The sequence below is a fragment of the Heloderma suspectum genome, chromosome 2 (genome assembly GCF_057233095.1).
Source record: "Heloderma suspectum isolate Gila_16-S chromosome 2, 16-S_ref, whole genome shotgun sequence".
Taxonomy (NCBI): Eukaryota; Metazoa; Chordata; class Lepidosauria; order Squamata; family Helodermatidae; genus Heloderma; species Heloderma suspectum.
This window is the reverse complement of record NC_139459.1, coordinates 198,215,502-198,235,134: the sequence shown is the minus strand read 5'-3', so window position 1 is coordinate 198,235,134 and position 19,633 is coordinate 198,215,502. Positions and strand designations below refer to the sequence as shown.

The window sequence follows — 19,633 nt, the reverse complement described above, 5'->3', positions numbered from 1 at the left end:
ACTCCTGTTTGCTCCCCCTGTTCGCTCGCTCTCTGGGAGCTTGCCTGCTTCTGTAGTCCCTGGACCAGCTGGAGCAGCTTGCTCTGCTCTGCTCAGCTGGGAGGCGGGAAACAGACTGAAGCTTCCCACCCAGTCAGCTGCTGGGAGTACTCAGGCCACACCCCTCCAATTCAGTTGGAGCTCTCAGAAGCACCTGGTGAGCTCACAGCCAATCAGAAGGATAAAGGGCAGCCCCCTGGGCTTCCTGCAACCCACTTACCTCTTAGCCTCTGTCTCCTTTGTCTCCTTTGTCTCTTCAACCACTGCAACTCCCCTGGCTAACTCCTGTTTGCTCCCCCTGTTCGCTCGCTCTGTTCGCTCGCTATCTGGGAGCTTGCCTGCTTCTGTAGTCCCTGGACCAGCTGGAGCAGCTTGCTCTGCTCTGCTCTGCTCTGCTCTGCTCTGCTCTGCTCTGCTGTGCTCTGTTCAGCTGGGAGGCGGGAAACTGACTTTACTTTTTCCATTTCTATAAATGCACTGTTTGATAAAATGAGTTAGTAACATGATGAATAAATGCAAAAAACAGTTAAATTGTGACGTTTCAAAGTTGTAATTAACATTTTACAAATGACTGTTCATCCCCATCCCCAATTTAAAACATGTGAGGGAATTGTATGCTATTGAATTGTCAAGTCTTAAGATACTTACTGGCATTTTGAAAAAAAAATTCCAAGTAAAGCCAATAATAATATACTTGGTGTTATTCAAAGTGCCTCTAGCTAAGTTGAAGCATTAGGGGATAGCAGAGAGGAATCCCAATTTCATTTGAAAAGTCTCTTCTGTAAAATCTGCTACTGGATGGCACTGACCTTCCTTATACAGTCATGTAGTTTCCCCACTTCAGTTTCCTGTTCTAGGAGCTTTTATTATCTTAAAAATTCTAATTGCTATTAACCTTGAAAGTAGAAAGTCAGGCTGACGTAGCTACTCCTTAAATACAAGTCATGGTTTTGTTGTTGTTTTTAGTGTGTGCATGTGTTTAGTGAGGATGTTATTTATACATCAGCGTGACTGAAGGAAGTACTTGCATTAGCTCCTCTCTAAGCAGTTTCTACAGTTTTTGCTTGCATGATGAACTTAACAAAATGTTACTTTCAGCACATTTTAAACCAAATAGAATATACTTCTGACAGTTTGGCGCTGCTTTGTGTTTTGGCGGTGACTGTAACCTTCAGCCAAAGAAGTTTAACTGATCAAGGTAACTTAGATGTCCCTCCTTTCTGTGAAGATAACAGTGCCTTTCAGGCTTGGACTTCCAAAAGGCTTTTGACAAAGTCCTTCACCAAAGACTCCTGAGGAAACTTAGCAGTCATGGAAGAAGAGGAAAGGCCCTGTTATGGATCAGTAACTGGTTAAAGAACAGAACACAGAGAGTAGGAATAAATGGTAAATTATCCCAATGGAGGGATGTAAATAGTGGGGTCCTACAGGGATCTGTATTAGGACCAATACATTTCAATTTATTCATAAATGATCTGGAATTAGGAGTGAGCAGTGAAGTGGCCAAGTTTGCCAATGACACTTAAATTAGAGTGGTTAAAAAAAAAAAAAGGATGTGAGAAGCTCCAAATGGATCTCTCCAAACTTGGAGAATGGGCATCTAAACGGCAAATGCAGCTCAATGTAAGCAAGTGTAAAGTGATGCATGTTGGGGCAAAAAATCCAAACTTGAAGTATAACCTGATGGGATCTGAGCTAGCAGTGACCGACCAAGACAGAGATCTTGGGATTGTGGTGGACAGCTCAATGAAAATGTCAGCCCAGCAGTGCTCCAAAAAGAGGCAAACTCCATGTTAGGCATAATTAGGAAAAGAACTATGAATAAAACTGCCAATATCATACTGCCCTTATATAAATCTATGGTGTGACCACACTTAGAATACTGTGTACAGTTCTGGTCACTGCACCAAAAAAAAAAAAAAGATATTGTCGAGCTGAAAAATGTGCAGAAGAGGGCAACTAGAATGATCAAGGGACTGGAGCAACTCCCCTATGAGGGAGGACTACAATACTGGAATTGTTCAGCTTGGAAAAAAGGCAAGTAAGGGGAGACATGATGGAGGTATACAAAATTATGCATGGTGTGGAGAACGTGGATAGGGAGACATTTTTCTCCCTCTCTCATAATACTAGAATCCAGAGTCATCCTATCAAGCTGATTGAGGACAGATCAAAGGAAGTACTTCTTCACACAGCGCATAGTTAAACTATGGAATTCTCTACCACAAGATGTAGTGATGGTCACACATTTGGATGGCTTTAAAAGGAGGTTAGACACATTTGTGGAGGAGAAGGTTATCAATGGGCACTAGTCCTGATGCCTCTATGCTATCTCCAGTATCAGAGACAATATGCCTATGTGCACCAGTTGCTGGGGAACATGGGCAAGAGGATGCTGTTGCACTCATGTCCTGCTTGTGGGTCTCCAGTTGACAGTTGGTTGGCCACTGTGTGAACAGAATGCTGAACTAGATGGACCCTTGGTCTGATCCAGCATGGTTCTTCTTATGTTCTTATGTTTATTTGTAATAGACCTGGGCAACTTTCTTGTAATGTTTAAAAATCACAAATTCTTTTCACTCGCTCCTTTTGAAGCCAATGTTCAAGAGGAGGAGTTTGGTTTAAGAATAGGAAGCAGAATGATAAAAAGCAGAAAATGTGGACTGGGTGAATGGCAAATAACACATTCCTGTTGTTCCTATAGTTTCTTATTGTTCCAGCCATTGTGGGTAGTGCTCTGCTCCATCGACTCTCTGATGATGGATGGGAAAAGATAACAGCATGGATGTATGGAATTGGTCTGTGTGCACTCTTCATCGTTTCCACAGTGTTTCACATAATTTCATGGAAAAAGAGTCACCTACGGTATGAACCGTATACTCATTTGGTGTTCTAATGTGTTCTCTTGCACGCTGCATGCTGTTTCTAAGTGGGCTTCTTAAATAGGTTTTATATTCTCCTTCTCTAAAGATCATTGTTGGGATTTGTAATTCACTTTATTGTAGTTTTTCTGGGTAATACTTGCTTTAGGATTCCTCTGAAGTACTGGCACCATAGTTTTAAAAAATGATATCTATACAGGGTTTCAGAGCACAATAGTGAAATCACTAGATGTTACTGTGCTGCTGCTTGGTACTGCACAGCCACTGTTACCAAGAGGCTCAACCTTGCTGCTGTTTTGAGTATCTTCCTAGCACCTTGATTCCAAAATCTCCATCTTGTCTGGGAAGAATAGACTAAGCTGGGACTTGGCTATCAGGACAACAAAGCAAAATGACAGTGTACATTGGCTGTCCTCCATTAGCTGTGCAAGGGGCATGAACCTCTGGAATATGCAGATGCTTTACCCTCTGCCAGGTTCCTAGTGCAATCAAGTCATCTGGACACATCATTTAATTAGACTCTCTAGAGCCCTGACAAGGGAAGCACCATGCATAAAGTACTGCAAAACCCATTGTACATTCTTAGTCACACATTAGCATACATCAGGGCAAGGGACCTCTTCCCAAAACGTCCCCAGCCCTCTGTATAGAATTAACTAAACGTCTTCCTGTCCTATTTAAATGCTGTACATGAACTTACCTTATATATTCCTGTAATAAACTGCCTACTCAATTATTCTAACCTCCGGCTGATTGTCTTTTGCTTTTTCCCCACCTGGGTACCCCAATTTTTGTTGCAATGCACTGTGGTTTGGTTGAAGATCCAAGATGTATGTTCATTTGGATACATGTGCATGATTGGACACGTGTAGACGAGGACATGTGGTAAGAGCCACAGAGTTTAAATCTTTATTTAAAGTTTCCATAGCCAACCTGCAGCACAGGTGGCACAAGCAGCACACCAGGGCAGCAGCAGATGTACCTGGATATGGCACAGAATCAGGCCTGCATCCCTTCCTACCTCTCACACAGAGTGCTGCTGTGTAGTTTCCCTTAACTCACTACCAGTACAACAGTAACCAGTAGGGTGGAGGACTGCATATGGTGTAATGTGCACTTAAGTAGCGCTGTCTTATACTTTGAACTTGTGTTATGATGCAATTGTCAAAACGTTGTCCACTTCTGTTAAATGTCTCCTAAAAGTTGCCTGTGGGCCTTATAGTCATACAGCAGCTGTGACCGTTTTAAATTTATTTAAGCATTTTAGCCACTTTTTCAGACAAAGTCCTCTCAAGGTGGCATACAACACTATAAACCAATTATTAAAACCTTGAAAAACAAAAATTCAAAGACAAACACCAACATCTTAAACAGCCAGCATAAAATAATTATTAAAACCACAGCAATAAAGCAGTAAATCAGCAGGACATCCAATAAAATCACATCAGCTGAAAGCCACTTGGAACAGAAAGGTCTTCAAAGTATTTTTGAACAGCAAGACTGAAGAGCCCAACTGTGCATCCCTTAATTAATCCTCGGGATGGGGGGGAGCGGTGGTTGGGGTTGATATTGAATATGAATCATGACAAGTGAAATTCCATGAAGTCTTCAAATTGTGTCCTGAACTTGTCCTAGGAGAACTCATTGCAACTTGAAAAGTGAGACTTTTTAAATGCCTTGAATGCATTCTACCTGCTGGCATAAGCAAATATGCAAGTGACTTAGGGTACAGTTACTGACAAGACACTATTTTGATCTATTACAGTTCTTATTGCCAATGACTATGATAAGTCAAGATGAGTTTTGCAAACCAGTTAGTAGCACCAATGTAGACAATGTTAACATAATATTCGGACAACATGATCAGAGAACAGTGAGATGCACTGTTTGTCTCACCCCACCAGCACACACATGGCTTCCTTCTTTTTTGATACGCCTGAGCTGAATTGCAAAATACCTTCAGTAAAAAAAGTTTTAGGGCTCACCCCACCCCCGAACTGTGCCTTAACTAAATGCTAATGCTCAGTGCAAGGTGAACTATTCTGTGTTTTAATGTTTTAAGAGTAGTGTTTTTGGAAAGAGAATGTTTCTATTTTATTTAAAGAATGTTCATCCCACTCTTCAGCCAAAAAAGGCTTCTAAAGTGGCTTACAAAGACGAATAAATAGACAGTCCCTGCAGTCAGGGTTACAGTCTGAAAGACACAACACAAGAAGGGGACTGGGAGAGAGGAGGGGAAAAGCAAAGTTAAGCACTAGTTCTTATAGGTGTCTTTCTGGCAGGGAAGGGCGAAGCAAGCTCCCTGCAGCTGCTCCCTCTCTGGCTGATGTATGGGGACAGGTTGGTCTCCCTATTGCCATGGTGCTTTCCCTGGGAGGCAGAAGGTACAGCCTCCCAATGGCCCTTTATTGAGGCCAGCTCATGCTGCCCTTCAGCCCTGCAGCCCCAGGGCAATAACCTGTCTCTCCTTTTTTTAATGAATTATTCCACTGTTTGCCTTTCTATTTAGGACAATGGAGCACTGTTTTCATATGTGTGACAGAATGATGATCTATATCTTCATAGCAGCATCATATGCACCGTGGTAAGGATTAAAATGTATATTTCTGGTAGGTAAAATTGCAATGCCATATTATTACAGCTTCCACTTGATGGATTAGTTGACTAATTGATCATGGCCTAATCGGCTAGGGTGAAGTAGTATAGTGAAATCCTTTTTCCATTTAATAAATTAAAGATTTTCTTTGACTTTGCATTTTTAACTCAGTTGCCCTGATCCAGCACATACAGAAGCAGGCTTTGGCTTATTCATCCTCTGGTAGATTGGTAACTGCATGCAAAAGAGTGCATTGTATGTATACCACTAAATTGGGGCCAGGGTATTTTGCACATGACTGTAACAATTGATCTTGCCCTTCATTTCTATTCTCCCAAGCACCAATAATCTTAATAATATGCGGAGCCTTGGTTCACATGACACAGTAAACCACCGTGGGTTAATTCAACCATGGGGTCTCCATATCGTTTCCTAGCCAACCTTTTTGCATATGCAAGCCATGGCATGCAAACCTGACAAGGGTGGGTTATTGGCGTGATTTACAAGCCACTCACAAACCACAGCCTGTTTTAAGGTTGTGGGTGTTTTATTAATCACACCAACAACCCACCCTTGCCGGGTTCGCATGACGTGTCAAGCTGTGGTATACTCCCGCCATGGCTTGCACATGCAAAATCATGTAAAGAGTTTTGATAGGAATTATAAAATGAAATAAAAATTTATTGTTTACTATAAATTTTGTTTAAATGTTAAAGGTATTTTGCAATTAAATGTAGGCAATAAAAAGTCTTTAAAGTGTAAACTCTGCATAATCAATATTTTAACTTTATTGAAGTGATTTCTTCTTGATTAAGGAAAAATTATATATTTTTTAACTCTTAAACTTGCAAGAATTGAAAATGAGTATTCTCTCTCTTGAGAAATTTTGTTCCTTTCATTATATCTGTAAATAGAATTTAATGTTTTTCATATACCATCCATTCACTACTTCAGGAGTCACCTTAATGCTTTTTTAGGTTAAATCTTCGTGAGCTTGGTCCTTTGGCGTCTCATATGCGTTGGTTTATCTGGCTAATGGCTGCTGGAGGAGCCATTTATGTATTCCTCTACCATGAAAAGTAAGAAATGTCATTATTTGCACTTGAGTTGATATTTTCTGTCAATTAATTATGCCACTGTAGTATCAGTCTATAAACACAAACTCTGCACTGATGTAAAGATTAGCCATGGCTTAGGAACTGCATAACGTTGCACCATTTTAATGTTTGTTTTCATTGTTTCTTTCTAGTTATCTTTGTTGTAGTAGTTGTCATTGTTAATTAACAGTGTATTTATTTTTAATATTTTTGAATGTAAAATGCTTAGAGATTTTATTAGATTAAGGGCACAGTCCTAACTAGATAGGCGGCCACCTCCGAACTTGGAGGCGACCACCTATCCTAAACAAGGCAGGAGAGGCACAGTGGGATCATTCCCTCTGTGCCTCTCCTGCCGTGCTCCTTTTCGCTAGACAGCCGTTTTCAGCTGTCTAACGGCAAGGGGGCCGACCAGGAGAGGAAGCTGCCATACGACACATAGAATGTGTCGTAGGCACAGCTCCGCTCTCCCTGCCCCAGAATGCCCCCCAGCCCCGCCCCTTTTCAGTTGTTCCGTGCTCGTTTTCCGAGCGTGGAGGATGGGGCTTCTCCGTGCTGCCTCAGAAGCAGCGCGGACAAGGGGGGAGGTCAGATTTCTGGGAACCGACCTTGGCGTGTGGGCTCCGAGGTCAGTTCCCAGAAAGGAGCATATCCTATGGCCCTCTAGACAGTGTCTAGTGGCCATAGGATTGCTCCCTTAGTTGTATACAAGTATAATTAATAAACAAATAAACAATAAACCTGAGAATGGGCCATGAGATTACAGTTTACACCAGCAGTGAGCAACCCAGTACCCTCCAGATATTCAAGACTACGAGTCCCATAATCCCTGACCATTGACCATGCTGGTTTGAGTTTATGGGAGTTGTAGACCAAAACATATGAAGGGCACCAGGTTGCTTCCCTGGGTTTGTATGTTTGTTTATTATTTATTTAATCAATTAATAGACCACTTACCATATCTGAAAAAATATCTCTTAAGTGATTTACAATATAAGAAACCAAAACAAACATCAAAATACAAACCATAATGACCAAAGTTCTGAACTGTAATTCAGGAATGTCCTTAACCAAGGTTAGAACACGCTTAACTAGGTTTAGCAATGGTTAAGCATAATGCTGAAGCAGGATAGAGGCTGCCAGGAGTGGAAGCAAATAATCCCACAGCCTGATTCTGATTCCTAACCCATGGTTAAGTGTGCAATCCTATGCATGTTTAGACAGAAAAAAACATCTACAACTACCAACATTCCCCAGCCGGCATGGGTCAGTGGCTAGCTGGGGAATGCTGGGAGTTGTAGGACTTTTTTCTGTCTAAACATGCATAGGATTGCACACTAAATGTTATTGGCATAAGACACTAATGTGTGTATTTGGCTTAAGAATGTGAAAATAGCAAATAAATAGAAGGATGCAAAGATTATCCTGACTCATGAAGGAACATTCTACATTTAGTGTACATTTCTTTTTGTCTAATTATTATAATGGTGTTTTTCTGTAATGGAAATTGGAGCACAGTGTCATATTACTTTTTCCAGTTCAAACAACCCCATTTTAACTGAAACACATTCTCATATTTCTGTTGCGAAAAGCACAGTCTTGGCTATTAAATTAGCCTTTTCAAACTGTCTCTCAGCATGTCAGCATTAGACACATCACCAGTGTATAGAAAATGACCGTGTCTCACTTTTGAAATTCCTCTTTGATAAAAAAAAATTCAAGCAGTACTTAATATGAGTGGGTGAGAAGAGCCTGGATTTCTATCAAAGAAATAGAAATTGTGGGTGCAATCCATCTTCCATTCCACTGAGTGAAAACAGATTGCACCCTTCTGATATTTGATATTTATCCTTTTCTAGTGAGATTAATGGGAGTAAAAAAGATATTTTATTTATTTATATTTATTTATTTATTTCATTTCTATACTGCCCAATAGCCGAAGCTCTCTGGGCGGTTCACAAAAATTCACCAAAAAAAAATTCACAAAAAAAAGATAGCCAAGGAAGCAGGAAGAAAGCAGATTCTCTAATAAATGTGCCTGATCCTTTCCTGCTCACCCAACTACAATTTGTTTCATGTTTCTTGTTTTTCTTTTATGTTATGACTTTGCCCATTCTGGCCTGCACAAAGACTTCGGCTGGCTTTGTTTACTTGCCACTGGAGAGTATCTTTCCTGTGCCTTAACTAGTGACATGTTGGGCTATTGTTGGGGAAAGCCCTCGTTTTGAATATGTGTCGGATATTTCTCTTTCTCCAGCTACCAATAATGGAAAGTTGAATTTACAAAAAGGCTGCATTCCCACATAACACTAAGCCATGGTTTATGCTAACCATAGTTGGATGCTTTATCCATGAATTGTCTTGCAGATGAACAAACAAACCACATCCTGTTTTCCCTATCCATGATTTGTTTGTGTCCCACCAATTTTGCCAGCATTCAGAGTGGTTTAGGGATGTACGAAATCCTTACCTGGCTCCGTGCCGGTCAATCCGCGGTGGGGGGAGGCGCTCCATCCCTCCCCCCGGAATCCTCCCCAGCCGGGCTGGCCGCAGCTGGAGTTCCGGCCGCTGCTGGGCTGCTGCGGCCGCAAATGGCGGCTGTCGTAGCGGCCGCCATTTACGTCCTTTCAGTAAGCCATGATAGGCTACGTAAATACTTACGTAGCCTATCATGGCTTACTGAAAGGACGTAAATGGCGTAGCGGCCACCATTTGCACCCCTGCTCTTTGCCATGATACGCTACGTAAGTATTTACGTAGCCTATCACGGCTTACTGCAAGGGCACAAATGGCGGCCGCTACAACAGCTGCCATTTGCGGCCGCAGCAGCCGGGCAGCAGTTGGGAGACCAGCCAGAGCCTCCACCGCCACCAGAGCCGCCGCCAGGTACGTTCCATCCCAGGGGGATTCCTCAGGGTGGGGGAGGCCGTTCCGCCACGGATTCTGTGGATTTCACGGACTCACTGGAGTCCATGGCGGAATTTTCTGACATCCCTAGAGTGGTTTTATTTTCAGACTGTTCTTGCTCTGTTTCAGGGTGGACAGCAATGCAAACAAGACAGGGATAACCCACGGTTCTGGGTTCAGAAATCATGACTAGCCATGGTTTAAACAAGCCAGATTTTGTCAGCCAACAACAAACCATGGCTTCTGTTTGTGGATTATAGCTCTTTAACAAATCATGGTTTGTTTGTGGGGATGGATTTGGACATAATGACAAGCCAGATTTCAACAAACGACACTTTGGCTTAGCAATGTGTGCGAACCAGACCAATCTCTTTCCATTTTGTGGAGGCCCAGAGCAGTTAATAACAAATGAACTATTAAATAGGGTTTTAAAAAGTTTCTACTATCCAAAAAGAACTATAATTTATTGCTGTCACAAAGGCAATATATGAATGAAGGTAGGCTATGTTTCTAGAGTGATGAGGACCTGTTCTTGCATAGTTGTAGGCTTATCATTTTTCTTCTTTTTGAAGGTATAAAATTGTGGAGCTCTTCTTCTACCTAGCAATGGGCTTTTCACCTGCTCTAGTAGTGACTTCCATGGTAAGGAATGCATGCTTGTTGAAGAGCTTTAAAATCTAAATCTTAAAGAATTATTATAATTCTGATATGCTTAAAAATAGCTTTTATTCATTTATATACTTGATATTTAAAAGACTACTTAGAACTTCATTGAATTTTTAATTCATTATCTGTTTATTTTCTTCAATTGTTTTCGCTTAAGAACAGTGCAAATATTTTCCACTGTAGCAGGCACCATCTTATGTCACCCTGTTTAACATAACATAATCATTATCTACCCCTTTAGGGATTTTAGTCCTATAGAACTAGCTTGCATGACATAATTTTGGTGACTTCATCAGTGTTGGACCACATATGCAAGTGGAGCTCATATTATTAATAAGGACGTAAGACCCTTGATGGATCATATAATGGGTCCATATAATCCAGTATCCTGGAAGCATCTGGCTAGCCACTAATGCAAACAGGAAGGCCACAAGCAGGACCTGAAACACTCCCCCATTGAACCCCATTGAACACCCCAGCAACTGGTGTTCAAAGGCATGGAGAATTCTATCTAGTTATTGTGGCTAGTTACTGTTGATAGATCTAACCTCCATAAATTTGTCTAATGAGAACGTAAGAAAAAAAGAAAGAAAGGTACAGTACTCTTTTCTCCAAGTATACAAGTTTGCAATTGTTGATAATATCAGGGAAAGTGCCTTGTTCTCTCATGGAGTTCCACTGGTCATAGCAGACACTGGGAACCTTCAGCATGTGTAGCTCTTGATTGCATCCATCATATGCATAACCAGTGTTCTGTACCACCTCTATACCTTCTAAGAGCCACACTAGGTATTTCATGCAGGCACAGAACATCACCCCTGCAGCCTTTTTAAAACCAAATATGATGCTTCTGGACAGGTAGTCAGGATCAGAGAAGTAGTGAGGAGGGAGGAAGGGATGCTTAACTCACTCTGCACTAGAAATTTCTCAGCTCCAAATTGCCCCCTCCCCCTCTGGTGACTTGTTCCTCCACATGGCATACATGCATTTGGAACTTCAAGGGAGAGAAACGGCAATTTGGAGTAGAGAAAGGGTTAAGTCTTCCTCACTCCCAATTTCTAGATGTCAGGTACCAACCGTCCATCCAAAAATGGCTTTTCTGGTTTCAAAAGTTCCATTGAGGGGAATATTAAATGAATCTAATGTTTCGTCTGGCCCTGATAGTTCTTCACAGAGGGATTTGGGATATTTTGCTGGAGCACTGAGAGTAACTTGGTAGACTATTGAAATAATGGGTATAGGAAATAATGTGACTCTGAACAAAATTTGAACTTAACTCATGTTCCTGTGTAAGTGGAAATGTATCTTGCAGCAATTAGAATCTATTAAAAGTGGGTAGCTGAGAAGGTTTTTCCTATATGCATATGGTAGGAGACTTTTGAAAGAGGAAAAGGCTCAACAACTGCAGATTTATTCTTTAAAAAAAGACATACTAAGAAGGTATTAAATTTAGCAAAATAAGAATACAAACAACTGCACCCCCTGACAATATTTCATTCAGTAACTTTTAACTATATCCTGCCAAGAAATTATTGCTCTGTTGCTTTCAGACAAAGCAGTGTATACCAGATTGCCTTGGGAAGAGAATTCTTATCTTGGAAAAAGCATACTGATTTTAGGAAAACCATGACAGCAACAATAGTTGCTTTATGCTTCTTCATCTGATAGAAGTGTTTTCTTGTCCATTGGGGCAGTGTGCAATGCTTTCTCATTAGCTTTTAAGCTGTCTGTTTTTATAATGTTGATAAATCACTCCTAGTTGTTCAGATTTCCAACACAGATACAATTAATTTCACTCTTGCACATCCATTCAATTAGGCTTCCATTAGACTATTGGTACAGGGTTTTCTTTAGACTAATACAGCCACTGGAAATGGGTCCAGTATCCAGTTTGGCTGGGATTACAAGCCCAGGAATGTGAGCCCAGGAATGCGAAGAGTGCAAGATAAAATAGTGCTGGAGTGGCAACCCAGAGGGGCAGCAAACAGATCCAAAGAATGTAAACATAGGAAGAGGTTGAAATCTTTTCTGTTTGTGTGCGTGTGCGCACACACACACTTACACACACGCCGAAAATGTCCTTCCACACCAAAAATGTTTGCGTGTGAACGGTCATCACTCAGTCTTTCAAACGGAGTGAATGGACAACAGATTGGCAAATGAAATTCAATATCAGCAAATGTTTACCTTGGAGTTTGCTTAAGTAGTTCTATGGAAAGGTCAACTCAGTCTGTGTTGGCAGTGAAAAAGGCCAATTCCACATTAGGTGGGATTAGGAAGGAAATTGAAAATAACACTGCCAGTATTGTAATACCTTTATATACAGTTACATGCATCTTTTCCAAGTTGAAAAAGATGCATAAAAGGTCATCAGGGTGTTCAAGCAGCTTCCCTGAGAGGAAAAGCTAAAGCATTTGAGGATTCTTAGTTTAGGAAAAAGAAAACAAAGGTGGTGGGAAGAATATGAGAGTTCTATATGGTCTATGTGCGTCGCACGTATGGGCCCTGTGCCTGTGCTGAGCCTCTTTTGGGAAACTTCTAAAGCTGAGGAATGTTTTGGTGAGAAGCCTCCCCCACCATGTCCTAGCAGGTTCCCACCCATTCCCTCAGTTCTCTTTCAACCACCTAGCCGGTTGCCTCTATGGGGGCTTCCTCCATATTTGGAGAACGTTGCAGTGCTTTGCACTATTGTTTTCTTCTTTTTTTCTTTTATAGTTTCTCCTTTTTTTAATAACTTCTCCATTTTGCCACTTCATAACATTAGAACCAGAGGTCATCCAATGCAATTGACTGGCAATCGATTGAGAACAGACAAAATAAAGTACTTCACTCAACACAAAATTAACTTCTGGAATTCACTGCCACAGGTTGTGATAATGGTTACTGGCTTAGAAGATTTTAAGAAGGGGGTTGGACCAGTTCTCCATGAATTTGTCTATAGGCTAGAATCACTAAGACTCCCCGTATTCAGCAGCCATCCAATACCAGCTACTGTGGAGCAGACAGACAGCTGTTGTATTCAAGTCCTGCTTGTGACCTTCCCGGAAGCACCATGCTGGCTTCTGAGGGAAACAGGATGACAGTTTACATGGCATCTTGGTTTGACCTAGCAGGGGATGTCTTTTGTTGATGTCCCATAATGGTTTTATAGCTAGTGCTTGCTGGTGTATACAGTCTCAGTCTCAACAGCCATGGTATTATTATTTTTTATTATTTTTTATTTATTAAATTTATTAATCGCCCATCTGGCCGGTCACCCAGCCACTCTGGGCGATGTACAACAATAAAAACAGTTTACACAATAAAATTGAACATTAAAAACATCACATTTCTAAAATTACCATAGCCCACCCCAAATGCCTGCCTGAACAACCATGTTTTTAAGGCATGGCGGAAGCTCATTAAAGAGGGGGCATGGCAGAGTTCCCTAGAGAGGGAGTTCCACAGAGTGGGGGCCACCACAGAGAAAGCCCTCTCCCTCATCCTCACCAGCCTCGCTGTCCTGGCTGATGGCACAGAGAGAAGGCCATCCAAGGCTGATCTTGTTGAGCAGCCTACCTGGTGTTGCTGGAGGCGCTCCTTGAGATAGGCTGGGCCAGAGCCATATAGGGTTTTAAAGGTCAAAACCAACACCTTGAATTTGGCCTGGAAAACAACTGGTAGCCAGTGCAGCTCCTTCAGCACTGGAGTGATGTGATCTCGCCAGCGGCTGCCTTTAGTCAGGCGAGCCGCTGCGTTCTGTACCAGCTGCAGCTTCCGAACCATCTTCAAGGGTAACCCCACATAGAGCGCATTACAGTAGTCTAAATGAGAGGAGACCAGGGCATGTCCTACCGATGGGAGCAGATGGTCGGGAAGGTAGGGGCGCAGCCGCCGTATCAGATGGAGTTGGTACAGCGCTGTCTGGCTCACAGGTGACACCTAAGCCTCCATGGACAGCTGGGAGTCTAAGATGACCCCCAAGCTGCAGACCTGGTCTTTCAAGGGTAGCCGTACCCCATTCAACACCAGGTCAACATCCCCCAACCTCCTCTTGTCTCCCACCAAAAGTACCTTGGTCTTGTCAGGGTTCAGCTTCAGCTTATTCCTCCCCATCCAGCCACTCACCATCTCCAGACAGGGATTCTACGGCCAACCTTGGTGAAGATTTGAATGAGAGGTAGAGCTGCATGTCATCCACATATTGATGACACCGCACCCCAAACCTCCTGATGATAGCCCCCAGCGCCTTCACATAGATGTTAAATAGCATCGGGGAGAGGATGGAACCCTGTGGCACTCCACAAGTGAGCGGCCACGGGTCCAAAACCTCCTCTCCCAGTGCTATCCTCTGGTACCTGCCGGAGAGGAAGGACCGGAACCACCGTAATACGGTTTCTCCAATGCCCAACTCCTCCAGGCGGTCCAGGAGGATACCGTGGTCAACGGTATCAAAAGCCGCTGAGAGGTTGAGGAGAACAAGGAAGGAGCATTCACCCCTATCCAGAGCCCTCCTCGTATCATCCACCAAGGCCGTTTCTGTCCCATGCCCAGGCCTGAAGCCCGACTGAAATTAATCTAGATAATCGGCTTCTTCCAAGTGTGCCTTCAACTGCATCGCCACCACCCGCTCAATCACCTTGCCCAAAAATGGCAGATTCGAGACTGGGCGGAAGTTGTTCAGAACTTGGGGATCCAAGAAGGGCTTTTTTAAAAGCGGTCTTATCACTGCCTCCTTGAGGGCTGATGGCATCACTCCCTCCTCAAGGGAGGCGTTCACCACCGCCTTGATCCCCTCACCCAGCCTCTCTCTGCAGCTCCTAATGAGCCAAGGTGGACAAGGATCAAGTAAGCAGGTGGTCGGCCTTACAGATGAAAGCACCTTGTCCACTTCATCAGAAGGAAGAAGCTGGAACCGATCCCACAAAACCGGTATGCCACAGACCGCCCCCTGCTCACTAACTGTATCCACAGTGCACGGAATAACACTCCTAATCTGATCAATTTTATCTGCAAAGTGCCTTGCCAAGGCCTCACAGGAGGCCTTAGAATGCTCCAGTGGTTCCGGAGCCACAGGACCGACCAGGCTCCGGACCGCTTGGAACAGCCTCCTGGGACAGCACTCTGCAGACGCGATAGAGGCAGCATAATATTCCTTTTTTGCTGCCTTCACCGCCACGTGATAGGCTGAAGATACAGCTCTAGCCCTTGTCTGATCGCCTTTGGAGCGAGACTTCCACCACTGGCGCTCTAGCTGTCTCACCTCTTGTTTCAGAGCTCGTAACTGTTGATTGAACCATGGTGCAGTCCGAGCCCTGTTCAGGGGGAGAGAGCGTTTCGGAGCCACCCGATCTAACACCCCAGTGATTGCGGCATTCCAGCCACCCACCAGGGTCTCGACCAAGTGTCTGTTGGCGTGCTCCAGAGAATCCCCAAGCGCATTCAGGAATCCATTTGGATCCATAAGACGCCTGGGGCGGACCATTTTAATGGGTCTTCCACCCCTGCGGAGGGGTTGTGGAACCGAGAAGTCCAGCGTCACCAGATAGTGATCTGACCATGACAAGGGGGGGGTGGATATACCCCCGACTTCCAGATCACTCCCCGCTTCTCCAGAAACAAACACAAGGTCTAGTGCATGACCGGCTACATGGGTGGGCCCAGTTGGAATATGGTGCAGCTCCCAGGAGGCCATGGTCTCCATGAAGTCCCGAGGTGCCCCTGTGAGGACGGCCCCTGAATGTACATTGAAGTCCCCCAACACCAACAAGTTAGAGGACTGCACACGCACATCAGAGACCACCTCAAGCACCTCGGCCAGGGAGTCAGTTATAACATTTTAGTGTTATGACCATCCTCATATATGCAACCAACCACTCACAAAGAGTACCTTTTCTTAATCCACAGAATAACACCGATGGACTTCAAGAACTTGCCTGGGGAGGCTTAATTTACTGTATGGGAGTAATCTTCTTCAAGTGTGACGGAGTCATTCCATTTGCCCATGCCATCTGGCATTTGTTTGTTGCCACGGCTGCTGCAGTTCATTATTATGCTATCTGGAAGTATCTTTACAAAAGCCCTGTAGATATCATCCGTCACTTGTGATATTAAACAACTAGGCAAACACAGACCTGCGACCTGCACTATGCCTCTGACACAGTATTACTTGGGTAAAATAAATTCTGGGGAAGTGGGGAAAAACATTGCACAGGGAAGAATGCACTGACTTTGATAGTTTTCTGAACACATTTTACTGTGAAGTGACAAAAATGTGTCCTAGAATTACTGTTTGTATATCAAGTGCTGGGCACATAATTCTCCAAGCACTTTTTCTGGGGAAGCCCTTAAATGGAATAAATAGAAATTATGCAAGAACAATTATGCACAATTCCTGTTTATTTCAGCGTGGCTTGCACAGAAACGTTTTCCTTTTGTATTGCATCCACTGTCTGTAAGTGGAGGCTGCAATCCAGCACACAAAGTTGGGTGCATTTGAGCCCATTGAGTGTAAGTATGCCTAACTTTGGATTGTGGTTTGAAGCATGATGCTGCATCATTAACAATCCATTCCACATTAACAGCGAAAACAGTGTAAAATGGCTGGTGGCCTGATGTTTACAATTTTTGTTTAAGTGTATTTAATGGGTTTAATTTCTGCAACTTTAAACTACATAAACTTTCGAAATGACAGTTTTGAATCATGGAAGTTTATGCAATAGCAACAATGCTATTTCTTTCTTTATTTAGTTGCTTTCTACTTTTTCCACAAACTATTTAATAAAACACAGATCATGGATAGGTAAGTTTTAGCTTCCCCCACCAGTTGAACTGATGTGACTTTTATAGTAAAACAATTTTTTAAACAGAATTTTAAAAGTACACACAACTTCTGCAGTTGTTACATACAGTGAAACTTTTAAAGAAACAACTACATTCCACATACTGTCCTGACAGATAAACCTCTTCCAAAGGTTTGGGTTTTTTAACAAATATTTAATTGATAATTATGAATTTCAAAATTGGTTCTGCCGAGCTTTAACCTGAAAACCTGCTATCCTGCACTGTAAACTGAATTGCCTAATTTGGGTTTATCTAAGAATACAAGTAGTGCTAGCTAACACATTAAATCATCATACCGTGCCATTTCTAGAGGCAGTTGCATGTGTATATGTGAAAGCACTCTGGAATGTTGGTTCTAGTGGTACAGGTGGCCAGCAACTAATAATTGCAAAATCTAAATTATTCTAAAGAGCCAGTAATTTTGTAGATGTGTAAGACACTTTGGTGCTCAAATAGTGCGTCCTGAGCAATCCTATGCATGTTTACTCAGACATAAGTCTTATTTTGTTCAGTGGGGCTTACTCCCCAGTAAATGTATTTAGGATTGCATCCCTAGAGTGTTCAAGATTGCTAGTCTAGGAAAACATCCCCTTTTGGATGTAACCTTGCTGTATCATTTCAAAAAACAAATGGTTGTTGATAAACTTTGGAGTATTAATAGTTAGTGGTTTATGATACACCCAAATGGCCTTTTCAGGGAGGGAAGCTTGAAGAACTTGATAGGTCTCATCAGTCTGGGACAAAGTAGCAAAACTGGGCTTTAACTGTGCTGCTCTTTAGCATCTGGGACAATGAAATGTGGTAGCAATTTGATTGTAGAACATGTGCATTAAATAACAATGTTAGAATCCTCATTGTAATGATTGGTGTCCAGTTACTGTAGTGTGTCCCACTGTACTATGAATATCTTATATTAAGATTGAATTTATTCTTTTTCTAACGTGCTCTTTTTCATGTCAGTGTTTTAAAAACTAAAATGGAACATGTTGCCTTTTTCAGATTTTACTCTGAATATTTTGCCTGTCAAAACAGTAAGTCTGTACTATATAGATCTGGGGTTGGGGGGCAAGGTAATATATAATTTCTTCTAGACTTGCCAGTGGGTTGTTACATATTTTAGAATTTGGTGCACTTGTATACAATTTGCAGGAGGAGACAAATGCTCAGATGACAAGTAGAGCATTGAAACTTGGCATCCATGCAGTATTAGCTGATGACTACAAAATTATCCCACACCAGGGACACTTCCAGAATTCCAGGATACCAACAGGGTTCTGGGGAAGTGATAGTTGCTACTCCCGTCAATGTGGCAAACATTCTGCATGCACAATTGCAAAGAATGGAGATGCTCACACCAAGTTTCCACATGACTATTGGAATACCTGGGTTGGGGCAGAACAGGTTTAACTTTCTTAGTAGTATGCAAATAAAACAGCAGACTAGTAAACATTTTCTATGACATCCGAATGCCTCAATCATCTTTGTTGTCTTTTTTTTTTCTTTTTTCAGCAAATGTGTCCAACTTTCAGTATATTTACTTTTTTTGAGTTCCTGTACTCTGTTCAAGTGCAGTACTGTTAAGACCACTGAAATATGTGTAAATCTCTCTGCTTTTGTCAAAACTATGAAACTAGATCCAATTAATTCTGCTACTTTTTATGGTGATTCATCATCTTTTTAATGTGTTTGTTTTTAAGAGTGGAAAGTGTTTGGGTTTTTTAAAAACAATTGAACTTGCCAAAATATAATTTTTCTTCAACCTAGTCCCTAAAGGTTTAAATGTACTAGATTAATGCAAATAAACATTTTGTGCAATTTTGAATTATGCTGGCGAATTTTGTACTTTTAAAACTGTACTGTTTAAACTATAGGAGGCTTTATTGCTGATTTTTCCTTGTGGTTAATACACTATGATCGAAATTGCAGCCATACTCCAGACAACGATACAACTAACATCATGCATTCAGCCTGACTTCAGTTTTATGATGTGACATGGGGACTGGCTTTTTAAAACCAAAAAGCCCCACCAGGCATGCGTGAATTCTTGAGTGTACGTAAAGACCCACTGGAATGCAACCCATATGTAGTAGTAGAGAAGAATAATCAAGTTCCTTCTGGCCATATGAAATACCTGACTTGAAGAACATTCTGCTTCTGCTATTTCATCTATTGCATTTGTACTTACCTTGAAATAAAATGTATTCCTGTTAAGGAAGACCGAATCTGAGGGGAGAAAGGGACGTTGGTATCAAGTGGCTATTAATGTTCTGGTCCCTTTTAAAGAGCATGCATCCTATTGGCTAACATCTGCATAAGTTTTGTTTTGTGCTAATGGGAAAGGTGGTGTGACATTTCCTTGTCTATGAAACAGTTGCAAACTAAGGGAATAGAGGGGGCTAGGATGGAGCAGAAGTGTCCCTCTGCTAGCACAGAGGAGGTCCTCTGGTAGGGTACAGTAGCAGAAAGCTCCACAGCAGATCTTGTTTCTGCTGCCAGTAGGCCCCAAATCAGGGTGTAGCAGGACAGGGGCAGGTTGGCATTTGATCTGCTGGATTAAAGACCCCTTCATCCCCTCGAGAGACCCCAGGATCAGCCCCCTTACCTATGCCAGCCTGGAGCTGGCA

At 42.3% G+C, this 19,633-nt stretch overlaps 1 protein-coding gene across 7 annotated transcripts in view; it reads left to right on the top strand.

Annotated features, from left to right (window-relative positions):
• The window catches only part of MMD (monocyte to macrophage differentiation associated), a 36,644-nt gene extending 17,416 nt beyond the window's left edge, over window positions 1-19,228 (top strand). For 2 of the 7 annotated variants that reach the window (XR_014788157.1, XR_014788155.1), the window contains 7 exons: window positions 2,744-2,904; window positions 5,431-5,505; window positions 6,495-6,596; window positions 10,094-10,163; window positions 16,074-16,968; window positions 18,009-18,040; window positions 18,519-18,829. Coding sequence is in view for 5 of the 7 variants with exons in the window: in XM_084837235.1 (XP_084693361.1) it covers window positions 2,744-2,904; window positions 5,431-5,505; window positions 6,495-6,596; window positions 10,094-10,163; window positions 16,917-16,968; window positions 18,009-18,040; window positions 18,159-18,416 (750 nt within the window). In the remaining 2 variants the exon portion in view is untranslated. Of the gene's footprint in view, window positions 1-2,743; window positions 2,905-5,430; window positions 5,506-6,494; window positions 6,597-10,093; window positions 10,164-16,073; window positions 18,041-18,158 lie in introns of those variants that run through there. The other 5 variants (XM_084837235.1, XM_084837234.1, XM_084837236.1 and 2 more) reach the window with 5 other exon arrangements.
• Window positions 19,229-19,633: the final 405 nt, after the last annotated feature.